We start from the raw sequence: 17,065 nt of genomic DNA, 5'->3' as shown, positions 1-17,065 counted from the left end.
ATGCATCTACTCTCTTAGATGCTCTTGGACAGGTAGTTGGGAAATGCTCAAGGCAAGCAGGGTTTCCGGCAAGCCTTTCTTTCATCATTAGAAATGACCACAGCAAAGAAGAGCTAACGAATGGCGAGGTATGGCAGAGGGTGACAGGCAGGATCCAGAATGCTTTATATCTATCAACTTAAATGTTTGACTTTTCCTTTTCTTCAGTAAGAAATATCGGAATTGACCGTAATTTACTACAACATACAGAATTCAGTCCTTTCCACCCCAATTAAAAAACAAGATTAATGTCAGTTTGCTTATAACTTCAGTATGGCATTTTAGCCAAATGAGTCAGTCTATTTTCTTAGTTAGATCCATTGTTTGTCTAATCTCCCAGGGCAGAGAAGAGAACTAATTTACTACCAGACTATCTCCACCCTTTAAAAATGAAGTTACTTCTTCAACTTCATGGTCATTTGTCTTTCAGTCTGAGTTAGTTCTAGAGGCAGTGATCTCCAATAAAACCATGTAGTTTTCCTTTAAGATTCATTTTCATTATTTTAAACGATATGTAAGTGTGCCTGCATGGGGTATGTGCATATGGCTGTAGGCACCCTCAGAGGCCAGAGTTTTTGGATTACCTGGAGCTGGAGTTGCAGCTGTGAGCCACCTGACATTGGTGCTGGGAACAGACTGGTCCACTGGAAGAGCCACAAGTGTCTTAACCATGGAACCACATCTCTAGTCCCTGTAGCCATTTCTTAATCAGAAATCATTTTAGTTCCAGCATGTATTTCAACAAATTGATGCCAAGACATGCTTCTAACCCCCAAAGAGTAACAAGTACCTGATGTTTTTATACAGAATTGAAGTATACAGCTGGGCAAAACTATGAGACACCTATCTCTCCAGGCACTGGGCAATCGGCAGCATACAATACATTCCTCAGACAAAGAAAAACTTATGATATGTCCTCTACAACTATCTCATGAGTGTTTTGCTTTTTTTCTGCTGAAGATCATTCCCCCCCCCCAGGTGTGTGGGGAAAACGAACCAAGAAAAGCAGGAGTCTCCATTAATGAAGGATGGAAGAGTTGGTGTTACAGTTCAAACTAACAAATTAGAATTTGGATTAAGAGAAGGTCTCAGCAAGAACCAGAAAATGCAAACAGGAGCTAGAAAAATCTTTTTTCTAAGATTTACTTAGTTATTTATTATGTATACAGTATTCTGCCTGCATTCATGCTTGAAGGCCAGAAGAGAGTGTCAGATCTCATTACAGATGGTTATGAGCCACCATGTGGTTGCTGGGAATTGAACTCGGGTCCTCTGGAAGAATAGTCAGTGCTATTAACCTCTGAGCCATCTCTCCAGTCCCACATAGAAACTCTTATAAACATTTGAGGTGGCAGCTTACAGTTTCAGAGGTTTAGTTCATTATCTTCATGGTGGGGAGCATGGCGGCCTGCAGGCAGGCATGGCGCTGGAAAAGGAGCTGCCACACGTTGACTTGAAGACAGCAGGAAATGGTCTCCAACACTGGGTGCTTCCTTGAGCATAGAAAACCTCACAGCCCATCCTCATGGTGATCCTTCAACAAGGTCATACCTACTCCAACCAAGTCACACCTCCTAACAGTGCCATTCCCTATGAGCTTATGGGGGGGCAATTACATTCAAACCACCAAAGACCCTACTTCTAGAATATTCTTGAAATGATAAAACTGTAAATTGTCAGTTGCTAGAGTTATGGGTGATAGACAGGAGAGAAGTGGGTTTGACTATAAATGGAAGGAAGAATGAGTCAGAAAAATCTTATAAATGAAAAATATAGTAACTGTAACTGAAATACTTATAGTGAAAAATCACACAACTCTGAAGACAATAAACCGGAAGATGGGCTGATAAAAATACAATGCAAAGGAAAATTCTGATGCATGGCAATGACAAGTATTTCATTATTACCCATTGCTATGAAGAGAAAATGAAAATGACAGTGTAAATGACTTCATATTTCTCATAATTACAAAAGGAGAGAAAATAGGAAGAACATTGTATAAAATAACGAGAATCATTAGCCTAGAATTCTATATCCAGTGAAAATATTCTTCATGAATTAAAGTCAAATACACATGTACTCAGAAAAAGGAAAACAATGAGAATTCAGTGTCAGAAACCCATGAGAGAACTATTGCTAAAAGTGGTTTTGCAAGCAGAAGAGAAATGTTGCAAAAAGAACCTGACCTGAGGAGGTCTCTCAGTTGGTAAGTTGCTTGATGTGCAAACATGAAGAATTTGACATCAGATTCTCAACACTCATTAAAAACCCAGGAAAAGTATTCATAATGTAATCATTGTGGTGGCAAGATGCCTGGGTCTCAATGGCCCACCTGCCTAGCTGCGTTGATTGGTGAGCTCCATGGTCACTGAGAGACCTAGATGAAAAAATAGGGTGGACTGTTAATTGATGAAGAAATCCTCATCAGCCGCTGGCCTTTATACATATGTGTACTCTTGTGTACATGCAATGTGCAGGAATGTACACAAGGAGTCATGCATGAAAACACACACACACACACACACACACACACATACACACACACACACACACACACACACACACACACACCCGAATGAAATAAAAAGAAATTTGGATGAGAGAAAGGCAAGAGAAATGATACATGTCTATGTAAATATAATGGAGTATACTAGCCTTTTCCAGATCTTTAATATATGTTAACAGGGAGATGCTTAGCCAGTAAAAGCCTTGACTGCATAAGACTGATGACCTGAGTTTGATCCCTGGAACCTACATAAAAGGCCTGATGTCATGGCAGTGGCATGCATCTGTAATCTCAGCACTCCTATAGTGAGATAGGAGACAGGAGAATTGCTCAGAAATTTGTAGGCCAGCTAGCCTAGTGGACAAAGTGCAGGGCCGTGCCAGAAGGAAGAGAAACTACAGCTAAAAAGCAAGGTGAAGGCAAGAATTGGCTCTGGAAAGCTGTCCCCTGACCTCTACATATGTGCCATAGCACATTGTGTGCACTCCACCAGCTGCCAGCCAGTCAATCAACATGCTGATTGCTGGAAGCAAAAATTATAACAGTCAGATAGGGTTCGTGTTGTGTGCAGAGGTAATACACAAAAAGGAACAATTTGAAGAGGGAGGGAAAAGGGGCCGACGTGGTAACAACTTTCTGCTTTCCCCTTTAAACCTGCTAAGGTGCTGATTCCAAACCCACAGCCATAAGTTAGTATATATGCCACTTTCCCCACAGTAACCACTTAAACACTATACAAATACCCACAAATATGGCAACTTAACATATAGCAAAAATTCAGATCCAAAAGGTGCACGGAAGGGAAAACAGGGTAGAAACACCACTAGCACAAAGAAGAATCAAATAATAAGATTTGAACCCCAACATAAGATTTAATTAAAACATATGTATTTCAAAGGCAACATTGTTAAAAGGTGTTAAAAACACCCAAAATATTCATCTACATACTCTCTACAATAAATTCTTCCCAAACGTTATATAGGCAGGAAAACAGAGGCTAGAAAAAGAGATGCAAATCTAATTTTAAAAAATTCTTAAATTGACCTATCATTAACAAAATGCAAAGGTATACAGGAAAAAATTACCCAGGATAATGAGAATACGGCACAATGATTAAAGGTCAACTTATTCTGCAATAAGAAACAGTCCTAAATGTGTGTATACTAAACAACAGACCTTCAAAATATAAGAAGCAAAATTAACAGAACCGAGAGAAAAATACACTAATGCAATTATAATTGGAGATGTCAATGCCCCTACTTCAGTAATTGATAATACAAGTACACAGAAAAATCACTGAGTTGTAGAGACTTCAATAAAACCAGCAACCAACTGAATCTGGCTGACAATTATAGAACACTTCAGTCTGCAGCAGCAGCACACACTCTCCTCAACTACATGCGATCCATTCATCGACAGACTGTACGTTGGGTGATAAAACATTAACAAATTAAGAGAGTCCAACTTTCATGCTGTTCCATGTTTATAATGGAATTACATGAAAACTCCTAAGCTAAATAAGAAGACCTCTTGAAAACTAAACTGTATTCTTGTAAATATCTCTAGGTTAAAGGAGAAGTCTTAAGGGAGGTTAGGAAATACTTGAACTGAATAAAGCTGCATTATTTTGAAGCAAAATTTATTTATATTTTCATAAGTCAAAACATGTATTATAATATCCTAGATAATTAACAAAAAGCAAAATATATAGTTGTTTCAATTACCTATTGCTTCATAACAAAATGTTTCCAAATTCAGTGCTTTAAAATGTAAACATACCTTTCATAGTTCTATGAACTAGAACAGGCTTGGTGATTTTACGCACGAGGCCCTCCACATAGCTGCAGCTGGGATTAGAGTCACCTGAGTTTGGCTGATCTAGCAGACCCATATGGCTTCCACAATTATGTATGCGGCAATTCTGTTGACCCTCTACATAACATGGACTTCTTACAGGCTGGCACAAGACTAATTAAGAGGATGTAAATGTTGGCAAGCTAGTTAGGAACTGCATTTGCAGCTCATCAGAGTAGGTGCACAGGACCTGTCTAGATTTAGGAGGGCAAGAACACCATCTGCTTTTTGAAAGGAAAATAACAATGGAATGTGATAAAAGAAGATATTAAGGCTCTATCTCTAGAAAATACAACCCTTTCCAGTGTTCTCTTTGGCAAAACAATTCACATTCTTTCCACATGCAAAACAAACGGACTCTCTCTTGTATCCACTAAAATCTTATTCCAATATTGTGGTGACTTGGTGTCCAGGGCCTTATTATCTAAATGATTTTCAGGTGAAGATGAGGTCCCTGAGCTGCTGATTCTAAAATGTACTTGAAAATGCAATAGACTTAAGAGCAGTCAAGATACTCTCAAAGAAAATGAAACAAAAAACAAATTTGAAGATTTAATTTAGGGATAGGAAGCTTATTTGCCATAAAGCTGCAATGATTAGAAAGTGAAAATACAAGACTCAGACTTGTTAATAATACAATATTAATGAAAATGTTTATCATGATCTTTAAAATGAACTGTGGGTCACAAAGAGAAAGACACTCCAATTACAACATGGATTTAAACAGGCATTCCAGAGTATACTGATGTATGTGTTGTGACTAAAATACCACAAGGTACCCAGAGCTAAGTAGAACCAGAGGAGAATCATAAAATCTAGGACTTCCTCGCCTATAATTTTAAGGGAAAGGAAGAACAACTATCTACTTTTAGATTTATTTGATATTAAAGATTTAAGGATAACAACAAAAAATTAAAATTTACATGACATCAGGGACAAAAAAGAACAATAAAACTTCTGAAAGTCTGCAGGAAAGATGGTAATAAAAGAGAAAAGCCTTTTAAAGAAAGGGATGGAAGAAATAAAAGTATATATCAATAATCACAATAAATGTAAATGAACTAAACTTTCTATCTTTGTTTAATGGCAGGGACTAGCAGATAGATTTCCTTCTAAAACCACTTATATGTTATTTAAGTAAGTATTAAAACATAAGGGCACAGGATCAAAACATAACTATTAGAATTAAATTTGATCTTAGGCAAAATGTTAGAAGAGATAAAAGATGAATCTGATGACATAGTTTTAACCTGGATGGCACTAATAATTTAAAATTACCAATATTACAGCCTCAAATTTTCAGAGCAAAATAGAAGAAAAGTACAATCTTAGTGAGAGTCTAGCCCAGTCCATTTTTCTTATTGATTACATCAATTTCTTTATTTCTTTGTTTTATTTTTTCCCCTGTAACACACAAACCTAAAACTGAGGTGTTTAAAAGAGCAGTTATTTGTAAGCTCATTGTTTTTCTGGGTCAGAAATTCAGACTAGGTTCAAGAGGACAAATTTTCTTCTGGTGTAATTCCTATGAGTTTTCTGGGTTAGGATAGCTTTATTGGAACTTGTATGTGATGAAAATTCTGAAAAACAGGGAGAGAGTAAACCAAAAGGTAAAAACAACTTTTATGCTTTTACTCATGTCATATTTGCTAATGTCTCATTGACAGAAAAATTTTAAAAGTACACTTGGCCTATCTAGATACAAAAGTTAAAGACTTTTGTCTGCTATCTTACTGAAAGGGCATGGAGCAGGGGGAAGATATTTATAATCTACATATTGAGAAAGCATGGAAGCAAAAGTATATTAGTAAGGCTATTAAAAGACTTGAATAACAAGGAATGTCATGTAATTAATGTGCATAAAACAACTTCACAATTAAAAATCACTAAAGGTTTAAGATGGTTATGATATATTAGCATAAAGTTGTTTATGTACAAAGGTATACAACAATATTCAGTAAATATGATATAACCATTTTGTTTTTCTGAGGCTGTGTTTGCATTGGTGCCTCTCTGGCTTTAGCCTTGCAAGTGAGAGCAGGGATTACAGACATACACCATTGCATCACACCCGAAATGAGTTTTAAGGTAGTTCTTTTGCAAGGTAACCTTTTGAAAAGCATATTAACAGACTTTAAAATCTTTCTAAATACGTCCTTGATGCAAATGGAATCCATAAATGGAATCATAACATTTAAAATGAACACTGATAACAGTATGGCATAATTGTATTTAAGTCAAAGTGTTAGTGCTAAATATTTATATTGGAAAAGAAAAATAAAAAAACATTGTAAAGTATTGAGTTGTACACCTCCCCTCAAGTTAGAAAAAGAGTAAGAATAACCCCAGGATACCAGAAGGCAGAAAAAAATAAATTAATGAAATAGAAACCACAGATATATTAGGAAGGTCAACAAAAACCAATGTTCTTTGAAGCTAGGTAAGTTTGATGGAATAACTTTTATTAGAGATATAGATAGTAGGCACATATTACTATATGCATGTATAAATCTTAATCAGGAAGTCAGTAATATCTCAATGTCTAAAAGGGTCAATGCAATTCAATATGTAAACACAGGAAAGAGAAAATTTGATTACTTCAAAATAAACAGAATAAAAACTTGATTACACTGAACATTTACATAAACTATGCATGTATATTAATAAAAATGCCTTACATGAAGCCAATAGAAAAAATATTTTAACTACTTGAAAACAACATCATGTTAAATAATGAACTATAAATGTAGTCTTCAAAGAAATCAAATAAAGACATCTATTAGAATTACTATAATTACTATTGCTAACTATGGGGCTGAAATGCTAAAATTTCCTGGAAAAGTAAGAAAATAAGTGTAAAAATGGAAAGAGGTAAATTTTTTATTATCCACAGTGAACATGTACATAGAAAACCTGCAAGTATTATAAACAAAACTATTACAAATCTGATGTGAAAACTGACCCGCAATGGGGAAATGAGTGTAATTAAATTAGCATTTCACACTACAGAAATATTAAAATAAATTAAGAACACAAATATTGAAAGTATAACTTTAAAACACAATACAGGTAGGTATTTTAAAGGGTTGGACAGCAATCACTACCGTAGACAAAAGAAATGCAGTAGGTGGGTGTGGTAGACACCCGGGGTACCAGATATGGAGGCCAAGGCAGAAGTGTGAGGAGTCTGAGGGATTCACCAAGTGGAACAGTTAAGAGATGGGGATTTCAGATGACGAAGCCAGTTCAGTAGAAACCCAGGCGAGTGAGATGAAAATATGCAATGTGTAGGGAAAATGGCTTGTAGACACAGAGAAGCTTCATCTCACTAGCAAGCAGAAAAACACAAAACTACCTTCACTGACTGCAGCAGTCACAAAAAAACCATTTAGGTCCATTGATATTAACAGTTGGCATGCTGTGAGGGTAATGAACACACATACTGCTAGTAAGCCTGTAAATTAATGCGAGATCCTCTAAGAACCATATAGCAGGAATGCTGTCAAGCTCTCACCTGGAAACAGATGGCAGGATAATTCAAGAAGGTTTGATTTACAAAGACATTTTAAGAAGGTGTGAGCCGAGGAGCTGTTACCACTCCCAGTCCCAAAGGGGCAAAGGGAAGGTAAGAAGGGTCCTGGGACCCAGAAGGAGCAAATGTTACCGACTGTGTCAGGAGAAGAGCTGTGCCTGTCAGTGAAGGGACACAGACAGCATAAAAGTCTAGCAGGAGGGAGCCAGGTGAACAAATAAATGGCTGGATCACATGCCCACCAGCCATTTTGCTGGGGTTCTTCTTTGCTAAATCGAACTAACCAGCAAGTGAAAGGTGTGGAATCCTCTCATCTCCGCCCCAGAGTGGGGGAGGGTAAAAGAGGGTCTGAAGGGGGCAAATGTGATACCTGGTAGCAAACACTTGGTATTTGTACAGAAAAGAGATGGTCATATGCTCATTCAGAAGTATGCATGGGGTGTAGAATACAGGTCTGTTGGGAGGACTAAAGGAAATGTAACACGAATGTATTAGTGGGAATAGGCAGGTAAAATGGAGTGGGGTGGACGTGTGGTGACCTATGGGTACGTCTTGCTGGCTGTGAGGTCACAGATGGCTTAGATTTTATAGATAAGTATGTGCTGTTTCTGATCTGCAATTGATGGCAAATCTCAGCCTTTGAGTTCACACAACTGACTGAAAGGGAGAGGAGAAACAGAAAACACCTTATCTTTAGTCTTCACCTGACCTTTGAGTGCTGTCTTGTGGATTTTGAAATATTCGTGTCAGTTTAGACCATTGAAGTATTTTTAAGACTGGCAACTCAGAGTTGAGTTCCAGCCTGGCATACACCAGACCTTGGGTTTGATTCTCAGCACATGGGGAGAGGAGAGAAAGTCAAAGGAGAGGCAGAGGAAGAAAAAGGATGAGAGAGACGAGATCTTAAATATTTTTAATATTATATATCACTGTTATGAAAAATATTGGTTCTGGTAATTTGCCAATTTTGACTTCTCATATAGAATAAAATTTTCCTACATAAAACATTGTAATGTTTTATTATAATAGCAATAGAAACTACATTTTCACCATTTATTCAGTATATACCATATACTTACTGTAAAAAAAAGTCCTTAACACACTTAATTATTACAGTCATAGTGGTTTCATTAAATGTTTATTAAAATATAGATTTTCTTAAATTAGCTAAATGACTGATGTTAGCTAAATGCTCAATTAAAGGTAATGATTTTTATTCATATTCTTCCTGTGTGTCTATTTATGCGTGGGATGCTGGGGTGTGTATGTGAAGGGCAAAGTTGACATTAGAAGTCTTCTTCAATTGCTCCTTCACCTTAATTTCACTTTTTTCTTTCGTGTATGGAAGTTGTCCACCACCCCTGCTCTTACTAATTTTCTTCTCCTCTTCTGCATAGATCCCTGAACCTTTAGGGAAGGGGTATAATGCATTCATACCACTTAGACTGAGTACTCCAAATTCTCTCACACTCTGCATAGAAAAATAATCATAGTAGTTTTTCTGCTAGGGCGCATGGCCTGACTAGTCTTAGGTCCTTGGCCTCATTAACTGTCAGGTATGGGTTCCACATCCCATGAAGTGGTTCTTCAACCCAATTTTAAAAAAGTGGCTGGTTACTGACAGCATTATATCAACTGGCACGCGTTATGGGAGGGCTATTGAATGCTGGCCAGTAGAGGTTCCATCTTACTTGTTGAGACAGTATCTGTTACTGCAACTGGAGCCCTCCAATTACCTCGCTGGCCAGTAAATCCCTGAATCCTCTTGTGGCTGTGTCTCCAATACTGTGCTTATAAGCACATCCTGGGCTTTTACATTGGGGCTGGGAATCTGGACTCAGGTCTTCATGCTTAGTTAGTAAACATTTACCTTCTAAGTCCTGTCCTTAGCCCTTGTTGTTCTCCTCAGGTAGCTCTATGTTGTATAGTCATTTCTGAAAATACAACACACTTTGGCAACACGGTTCCTTTTAGCAGAGGATACTTTCAAAGTATTGACTAATAGGAAAGAACTGTCCTTTATTCTAAAAGGTGACTTGGAGGGCACTTCATGTATTCACTTCAGGATGTTTCACCAAGAACAACAAATGCACTCTATTTTTTCTATGCTAGTACTTCTATCTTATCCAGCAAATGATTTAATGTCTTTGTATAACTCTAAAAATTTCTGGTTGTGTTTCAAGTTCAGTCTTGCTACAGAAAAACTGTGTTAATAGCATTATTACCATTAGCATGGTGATTCATTGTAACAGTTATTTACATGGCAGTTTATCTATCTTTCCACTGAAAATTCTTGTTATAATATTTTAATTATCCTTATATTGGCAGTGGGGAAAGCTGTGCATAAGCAGCTCCACAAATTGGCTTAATTTAATAAACCTTGGATCTGTGATGGGAATTTGCCTTTACATTTGGCCTACATCTTCTCTAGAAGAGTTCCCACATAGGGCTCTTTGCCAATTCCCCTTTCTTTAAGCTGTTTTTGTAGGTTTCTGTAGGAGAGTTGTAGGCTGACAGTGAGTCCTACTGCCAGGAGGAAAGATAAGTGAATATATTGCTACATTGTGGAAAATTAGTATAACAAGACAAAGATAAAACACTTCTCCCCTATAAGACCATCTTATAAATTGTTTTTTTAAGCTTGTATTCTTAACACTTATCTCACTGTTTCCCTTAAGAACAGTAATGCTCAGGTCACTTATGAATATAATAATGTATGTAGTTACAGTACTTATACATAGTAAACAGTTATTGTTAGGATGAGTTGTGATGATACTATCAGTTGTAAAATACTGGCAACAACCAGGCATTAACAATAAATCTCACAACGTAATAGCTCTGAGTGTGAGGGCAACAAAAAAAAAACTACTCGGTTTAATGTCTAAGCATTAAATTGAACGGTTCTTTTCTGATTTCAGAATTCTATATTGAATCTGTTTATTTGGATGACATGATTCTGGATCATTTAGTTTAGGAGATAATCTGTCATAAGAAAGTAAACCAAAACCCAGAAAATGTACAAGGTAGTGACAAGGCTCAGACTGAGGATTCTTTTTGTTTGTTTGTTTGTTTGTTTTTGGTTTTTACGAGACAGGGTTTCTCTGTATTGTTTTGGAGGCTGTCGGTCCAGCCCGGCCTCGAACTCACAGAGATCCTCCTGCCTCTGTCTCCCGAGTGCTGGGATTAAAGGCGTGCTCCACCACTGCCCGGCTTCAGACTGAGGATTCTTGATTTGTCTCCTTGTTGTTACAGAAGCCAGCAGCACACTAGGGCTTGTGAAAAAGCATGCAAGAACAGACACAGACTGAAAAAAGAAAAGGCTAAAATGATAGAGAAAAAAAAACAAAAAGGAAGAAAATTCATGTAATAGTTATAAGGGGGCTGTTTAAAAAAATGATGAAAACATTAGCTAGTGTGGTAAGCCCAAAGATAGAGCCACTCTTAAAATTCTTCACAGAGCTAAAAACAGGTTCACTCTAGTCAGGATACCGATAAGGTAATCTGCATTTACAGGTAGAGAAATAAAGCACTGTTCAAACAGTTTAGAATTAGTTTCTCTAATAACTAACAAATGTGTCACATAAGTCCAGTATAACATTTTTGTTGGCACTTGAAATGAATGCATTACTCACTAGTGGATGTGCCAACAAGAAAATCCCCACCCTATTTCCACCCCCTCAAAGCCACAAATTATTATTTATTAGGCAGTGACAGAGGGACTTGGAGTACAAAACAGAAGTCATCATGGTTATCTAGGTTCTCTTCGTGTCATCTTCGTGTTAAGATCAAATCAATTCTGGCCCTCTAAAACTTCTCATTAAATAGCCTCAATTTAATGTTGGTACTTGAAAGTTTGTCTGGCTTCGTTTTAGGGCAATACACTTTTCAACTTTTAAATTCCTTATTTATCACATTGAATTAACTCATTTAAATCAAACTTTAATTGAAATAATTTCAATAGGACAGCTTTTAGAGTTGAGTTTGTCTCTACCCACCACTTACCTAAGCCTCATATAGTATAATATTTTAACATATATATGCTAAACATGCAACACAAAAATACATACACACACACACACACACATATATATATATACATATGTTAAAGGTCTTAGAATTTTCACTTCTTATCAGATTAACACTAATGTTTCAAAAATTCTTTCCATGATAAAAATGAAGCTACAACGTGCAAACACCTGGCATGCATCTATGTAAGTACTTGGAGACTCATAGTCCTAAGTACCAATGTTAAAAGCTATCAGTTTCTCCAAATCAACACCAAGTTTCTACTGAAAGACACTGGAAAAAGAAGAGCAAATTAAACCCAAGCCAAGCAGAAGAACGTATATAACAAGGACTAAAGTAACCCAGGAAACGTAAGAACAAGAGAAAAGTAACCATGACCCAAGGTGGCTCTCTGCAAACACTAACAGTAGAAAAACTGTTATACCCAGAAAAGGGGGGAAGGTGGCTGTTAAGATTAGAAAGGGGAGGCGGTGTCTCTCAGCCTTTTGGAAAGGAACTCTCACAAGAAGTGGGGGAACCAGAACATCCGCACACTTTTGAAACAGTGTTCTTGTCCCTGACAACTAGGTAGTTGTCTTCTTGTAGCCCATGTGGCATCTCTCTTGGGCTACCTCTTAGTGTCTACAGTTTCTCTTGGTAGATAACTCGTCTCGCTAGGGTTTCTAACTTGGGGTGTCTCCCCTGCAGGCCAGACTCCACAGGCGACGTCACACAAAATCCTCCCATGCTTTCTGTAGGTACTCTGATGCTCTTACATGCTGCGTGGCCTCCCAGTTCTTTTTGAAACGTGAGGGGAAGCTCCCACAGCTCCTGTATCCTGTAAAACCAGCACCACACGGGTGATGCCAAGGTGGGGCCCAACTGAGGCAGTAGCTGAGCTTGCTGGGGCCATCTCTGCAGGACTCTCTGAGGGCCTGCAGGGCTGACTTTGGAGGAAAGCATTGCCTGAGCTGTTCTGTGTGAGCAGGGCATCCATTCTCAAAGCTGCATTCTCAAAGCAAACTCTTGCAAAAGAATTTTTAGACCCTTTCTCCTCCCTGAGTCTACGATGGGTGGTTTTGAACCACTTCCGAGAACCTTGTAATGCCTCCTTTTTCTACAGCTAAATTAATCTCTCAGCAACTATGCCTTCTTTGGCCTCAGCTTTACATGGCCCTTTCTGGCCAACCTACACCTACTTTCTCCTCTGCTTTCTGCTCACAGTTCTCGCTGTAAATTTAGCTAAAAGCCGCTAGCTATCCTCACACCACAGCTTGTACACTGTGAACTTGAAATTCTTTCAAGTGGATTAACTAGCTCATATTTAAATGAAGCTTCACACAGGTTCGTGGATATGGGTAAAACGTAAGTAATTTCTTTACCAAAATTAACATAAATGACAATCCACAGTAAAGTTCTCATTGCCCTGTGAAACAGCAGAAGTAAAGCCTTTACTGTTTATTTTATGTTTATTGGCAAATCTGGTCAATATGCTCCTACCAAAACTGCAAGCCATGCTCTGCTTCTAGCATTATGAGATTTTTCTAGCTGGCTTCTCTAAACTTCTCTGAACTTCATATGGTCAGACAGTGTATATCCAATTCCAGTACTTTTTTTTGTCTCCTGTAATAGATTTCCCATGACAATGACAAAATACCTGAGCAAATCAATTGAAGGACAAAATACTTATTGAGAGCTTCAGAGGTCTGCCTCTATTGCTTGAGGCTTGGGGAAGGTAAAACACCATGTTTGAAAATGCAGACAGATGGGCTGGAGGGATGGCTCGGCCGTTAAAAGGCTAGACTCACAACCAAAAATATAGGAGAATGCAGACAGAGTGAAGTTGCTCGTTTATGGCACACAAGGAGCAGAAGGAAGCAGAAATAAATGTGCTGAGGACAACGTGTCTGTGTTAAAGGTGGTGGTAATATGGTAGAAGCAAGTGTGTTGGCTAGTTTTATGTCAAATTGACACAAGCTGGAGTCATTTTGGCATTTTGGAAGAAACCTCAGTTGAGAAAATGTCCCTATGGAACTGACCTGGGGGCATGCCTCTAGTGCAGTTTTCTGACTGATGGCTGTGAGAGGGCCCAGTTCACTAAAGGTGATACGACTCCTATAAGGCAGCAGGCTGAGCAAGCCATGGGGATCAAGACAGTAAGCAGCACCCCCTCGTGGCCTCTGCTTCAGTTCCTGCCTCCAAGTCCTGCCCTGATTTCCCTCAGTGATGGAGCTGCAAGTGGAAATAAGCACTTTAGTTTTAGTCGCTTCGGATCATGGTGTCTTATCACAGCAGTAGAAACGCAAACTGAGGGGAAGTGTACTTCCTTTTCAGATACTTCATTTCAGCAGGTGGCTAAATCCCAAAATAGGTTCCAAAGGCAGAAACACCTTCTGATTCAGACTAATTATGAAAACTTCCAATGATTACATCTGTCTCTGCAATTGAAGGAGGCACTGGGTTACCTGTTCCAGAAGCAGTAATAATTTTCACTCCCTCAACCAACTAATCAGAGTGGGAAGGGAATTACTTTCTAGATATCAACTGATTTTAAATCACAAGGAAGTCCTTATTAATTTGATTGATACTTTACCTGGGGAAGTAATTTTAATAAACACAAAATGATGCCCTAATTATTTTTAGTCTGTGATCTAGAAATCACACTGTGTTTGTCAAGGCAGGAATAAGACTTTCAGTCATAAGACGTGGCTGGCACTAAATTCATAGTATTAATTTCCTCACAGCTGAAGAACACTGGGACAGAGCACTTCAGCATTGTAAAGAGTTCTACAGTAAACTCTTGAAAATAAGTAATATGAATTCATACCTGACAGCTGAAAATTAAGCTTGATTTTATTAATAACAGCCATAACCCATCCGACCAAAAGAAGACAAGAGTATTAAAGTGCACTGTGGTAAAAGACAACCAAGTGGTTATCAGGTAGGATGCCTATCATTTTCATACTTGATTTTCAAAGGAAAATAAAAGCGATGTGCGTGTCTTCTTGTCTATGTGTTGGGAGCAATACACCGAGTCCTAAAACAAACTCCCATGTATTTGTTTATGTCTTGAATTTGCTTAAATATGAGACAGCACAAAAAGCATGCTTGCTACATGAACCAGTTGAGTGTTAGATGCCCTTCAACATGTAATTACTTTCCAGTGACACAATTAAGCGCCGCTGCAGAAGGCTGGTTTGAATCTAGGCAGAAATTGCTACTTATTATAGTCCTTCTGCTCTTCTCTCAGCCTTCAGTTTTCCCCTTCATTTGCTATTAGCTCTTAGCTACAGATAACTGCCATTGTCAGTATGGCACTAAGTCAACCAAGACTGATACCACACTACACTACCTGCTAAATGGGACCTGGCTGCTTTTGCATTTCACTTTTCTTCTTTTTATTAATTTAGCTTTTACATTCCAACCCCAGTTCCCGCTCCTTCTTCCCTCCCATTCCCTCCACTCTCCCATCTGCTCCATGGAGAGCATAAGACCTCCTATAGGAAGTCTACTAAGTCTGTCCCAATATCTAGTTGAGGCAGGACCAAGGCACCTCTCCACCGCCACACCCCTGTGTCTAGGCTGGGCTATATTTCATTTTTAAAATTTGAATATCAATATTTTAAATAAAAATTACATTCTTAGAGATGAGAAATGATATACCAAATGCCATTCACTTTCATAATATCCCTAAAATACTACATACAGGATAGTTATAAATATATAAAAACAGTACGATAACCCTTATTATATATTTAGAAGGGAATAAGGCCTAAAAGGAATAGCAAGGTATGAACTCTTCACAAACACACTAAGCTTCTTTATGACAAGTGAACACACTTTCTCTGAATGTAAAGAATACCAAACATTTATTTTGCATGTGATTTAGTCAGGTTTAAATGAAAGAATTATCCATAATTTACTTCTTGATTGAAATTAACATAAAAATGTAATGAACTATATAATTCAAACTGAAGTCACTTTCTAAAGAAAAACTGTGTTTTAAGTTATCATAATTTTTCCTATGACATATGGGCAAGGAAATAAAGCTATGTTGTACCACAAATGATTAAAAGCAATGCTAGGATGCTCTGAATGAGATGTACATACATAACTTAAATAAATATTGGGATTATTTTCTCTGGCAAGTCAGCTTGCAGATGAAAAGCAGCAGCCCAAATCCACATACTGTAACTGCTGACCTCTTCAAAATTCGACTCTTCCATGTGGATACTTCCTCTACCAATGGGATATGAGTTGGATCACTGTCCCGTTCATTCTGCATCTGATTTTTAGTATGGAAAACAAGAGTTAGTGGACAAGATATTGAAAATTAAAACATCTGTTCTGAAGAAAAAATTTCATTATTAGTTCACTGGAATGAGATAGAAAAAACTCAAGACTCGAGACAGATTTAAAGTGAACATGTATGCCTTTTACCAGTATCCTTTCATAGATGATTAATACTTTTACAGTAGTAATAAATAATTTTATAGATTATCATACTTTAAAATGGTGTTTTTTTAATGTCATGAGACAAAGTTCCTTTCATGTCAACTTAAAGTTTCTATTTTACTTATAATGAGCAGCAACTGGAATTTATTTCTTTCTGTATTAAATTCAACTACTATCCCATAACAGACTGAGCCATTCTTAGAGCAGGTCTACAACAGAAGTTTATTAAAAATTAGAAGATACTGCATTGTAACTGCAGGAACAAATGTGCGGCTCATCCAGTAGTTCTCGGCAATGAGAGTCCATTTCCTAGACTGCTTCTAACCCCCGCAGAGAGACATTGTGTGTGTGTGTGTGTGTGTGTGTGTGTGTGTGTGTGTGTGTGTGTGTGTGTGTGTGTGTGTGTTGGTGGGAGGCAGGGAGGGAAAGGTGATAGAGAGCTTCTGGAATGGGTCACAAGAATGAGACTACGCAGAAAGCAAAGATCTTTAAAAGATAAAGAGAACTGAACACATTCATGGAGTGATATTTACTAGAAACACCCTGCACTGGGGTGACGATAGAAATACTTTCAACAATAGCAGGAATAATGACTTTGGAATTCTACAGTGTAAATATTTAATTTAAAAGTCTGCAAAATTAATTTCAAATTTATAGTAGAAAAATGGACTTTG

General features: G+C 37.7%; 1 protein-coding gene across 1 annotated transcript in view; it reads right to left on the bottom strand.

Moving 5' to 3' along the window:
* Positions 1-15,803: 15,803 nt before the first annotated feature.
* The window catches only part of Asz1 (ankyrin repeat, SAM and basic leucine zipper domain containing 1), a 38,730-nt gene continuing 37,468 nt past the window's right edge, over positions 15,804-17,065 (bottom strand). The window contains exon 13 of the mRNA XM_040728604.1: positions 15,804-16,221. Within this exon, the coding sequence (XP_040584538.1) occupies positions 16,069-16,221 (153 nt within the window). The 3' untranslated portion in view covers positions 15,804-16,068. The remainder of the gene's footprint in view (positions 16,222-17,065) is intronic.

Source organism: Mesocricetus auratus, unplaced genomic scaffold, assembly GCF_017639785.1.
Source record: "Mesocricetus auratus isolate SY011 unplaced genomic scaffold, BCM_Maur_2.0 Super-Scaffold_100019, whole genome shotgun sequence".
NCBI lineage: Eukaryota > Metazoa > Chordata > Mammalia > Rodentia > Cricetidae > Mesocricetus > Mesocricetus auratus.
Note: the sequence above shows the minus strand (reverse complement) of the source record. Positions and strands in the feature narration are given on the sequence as shown.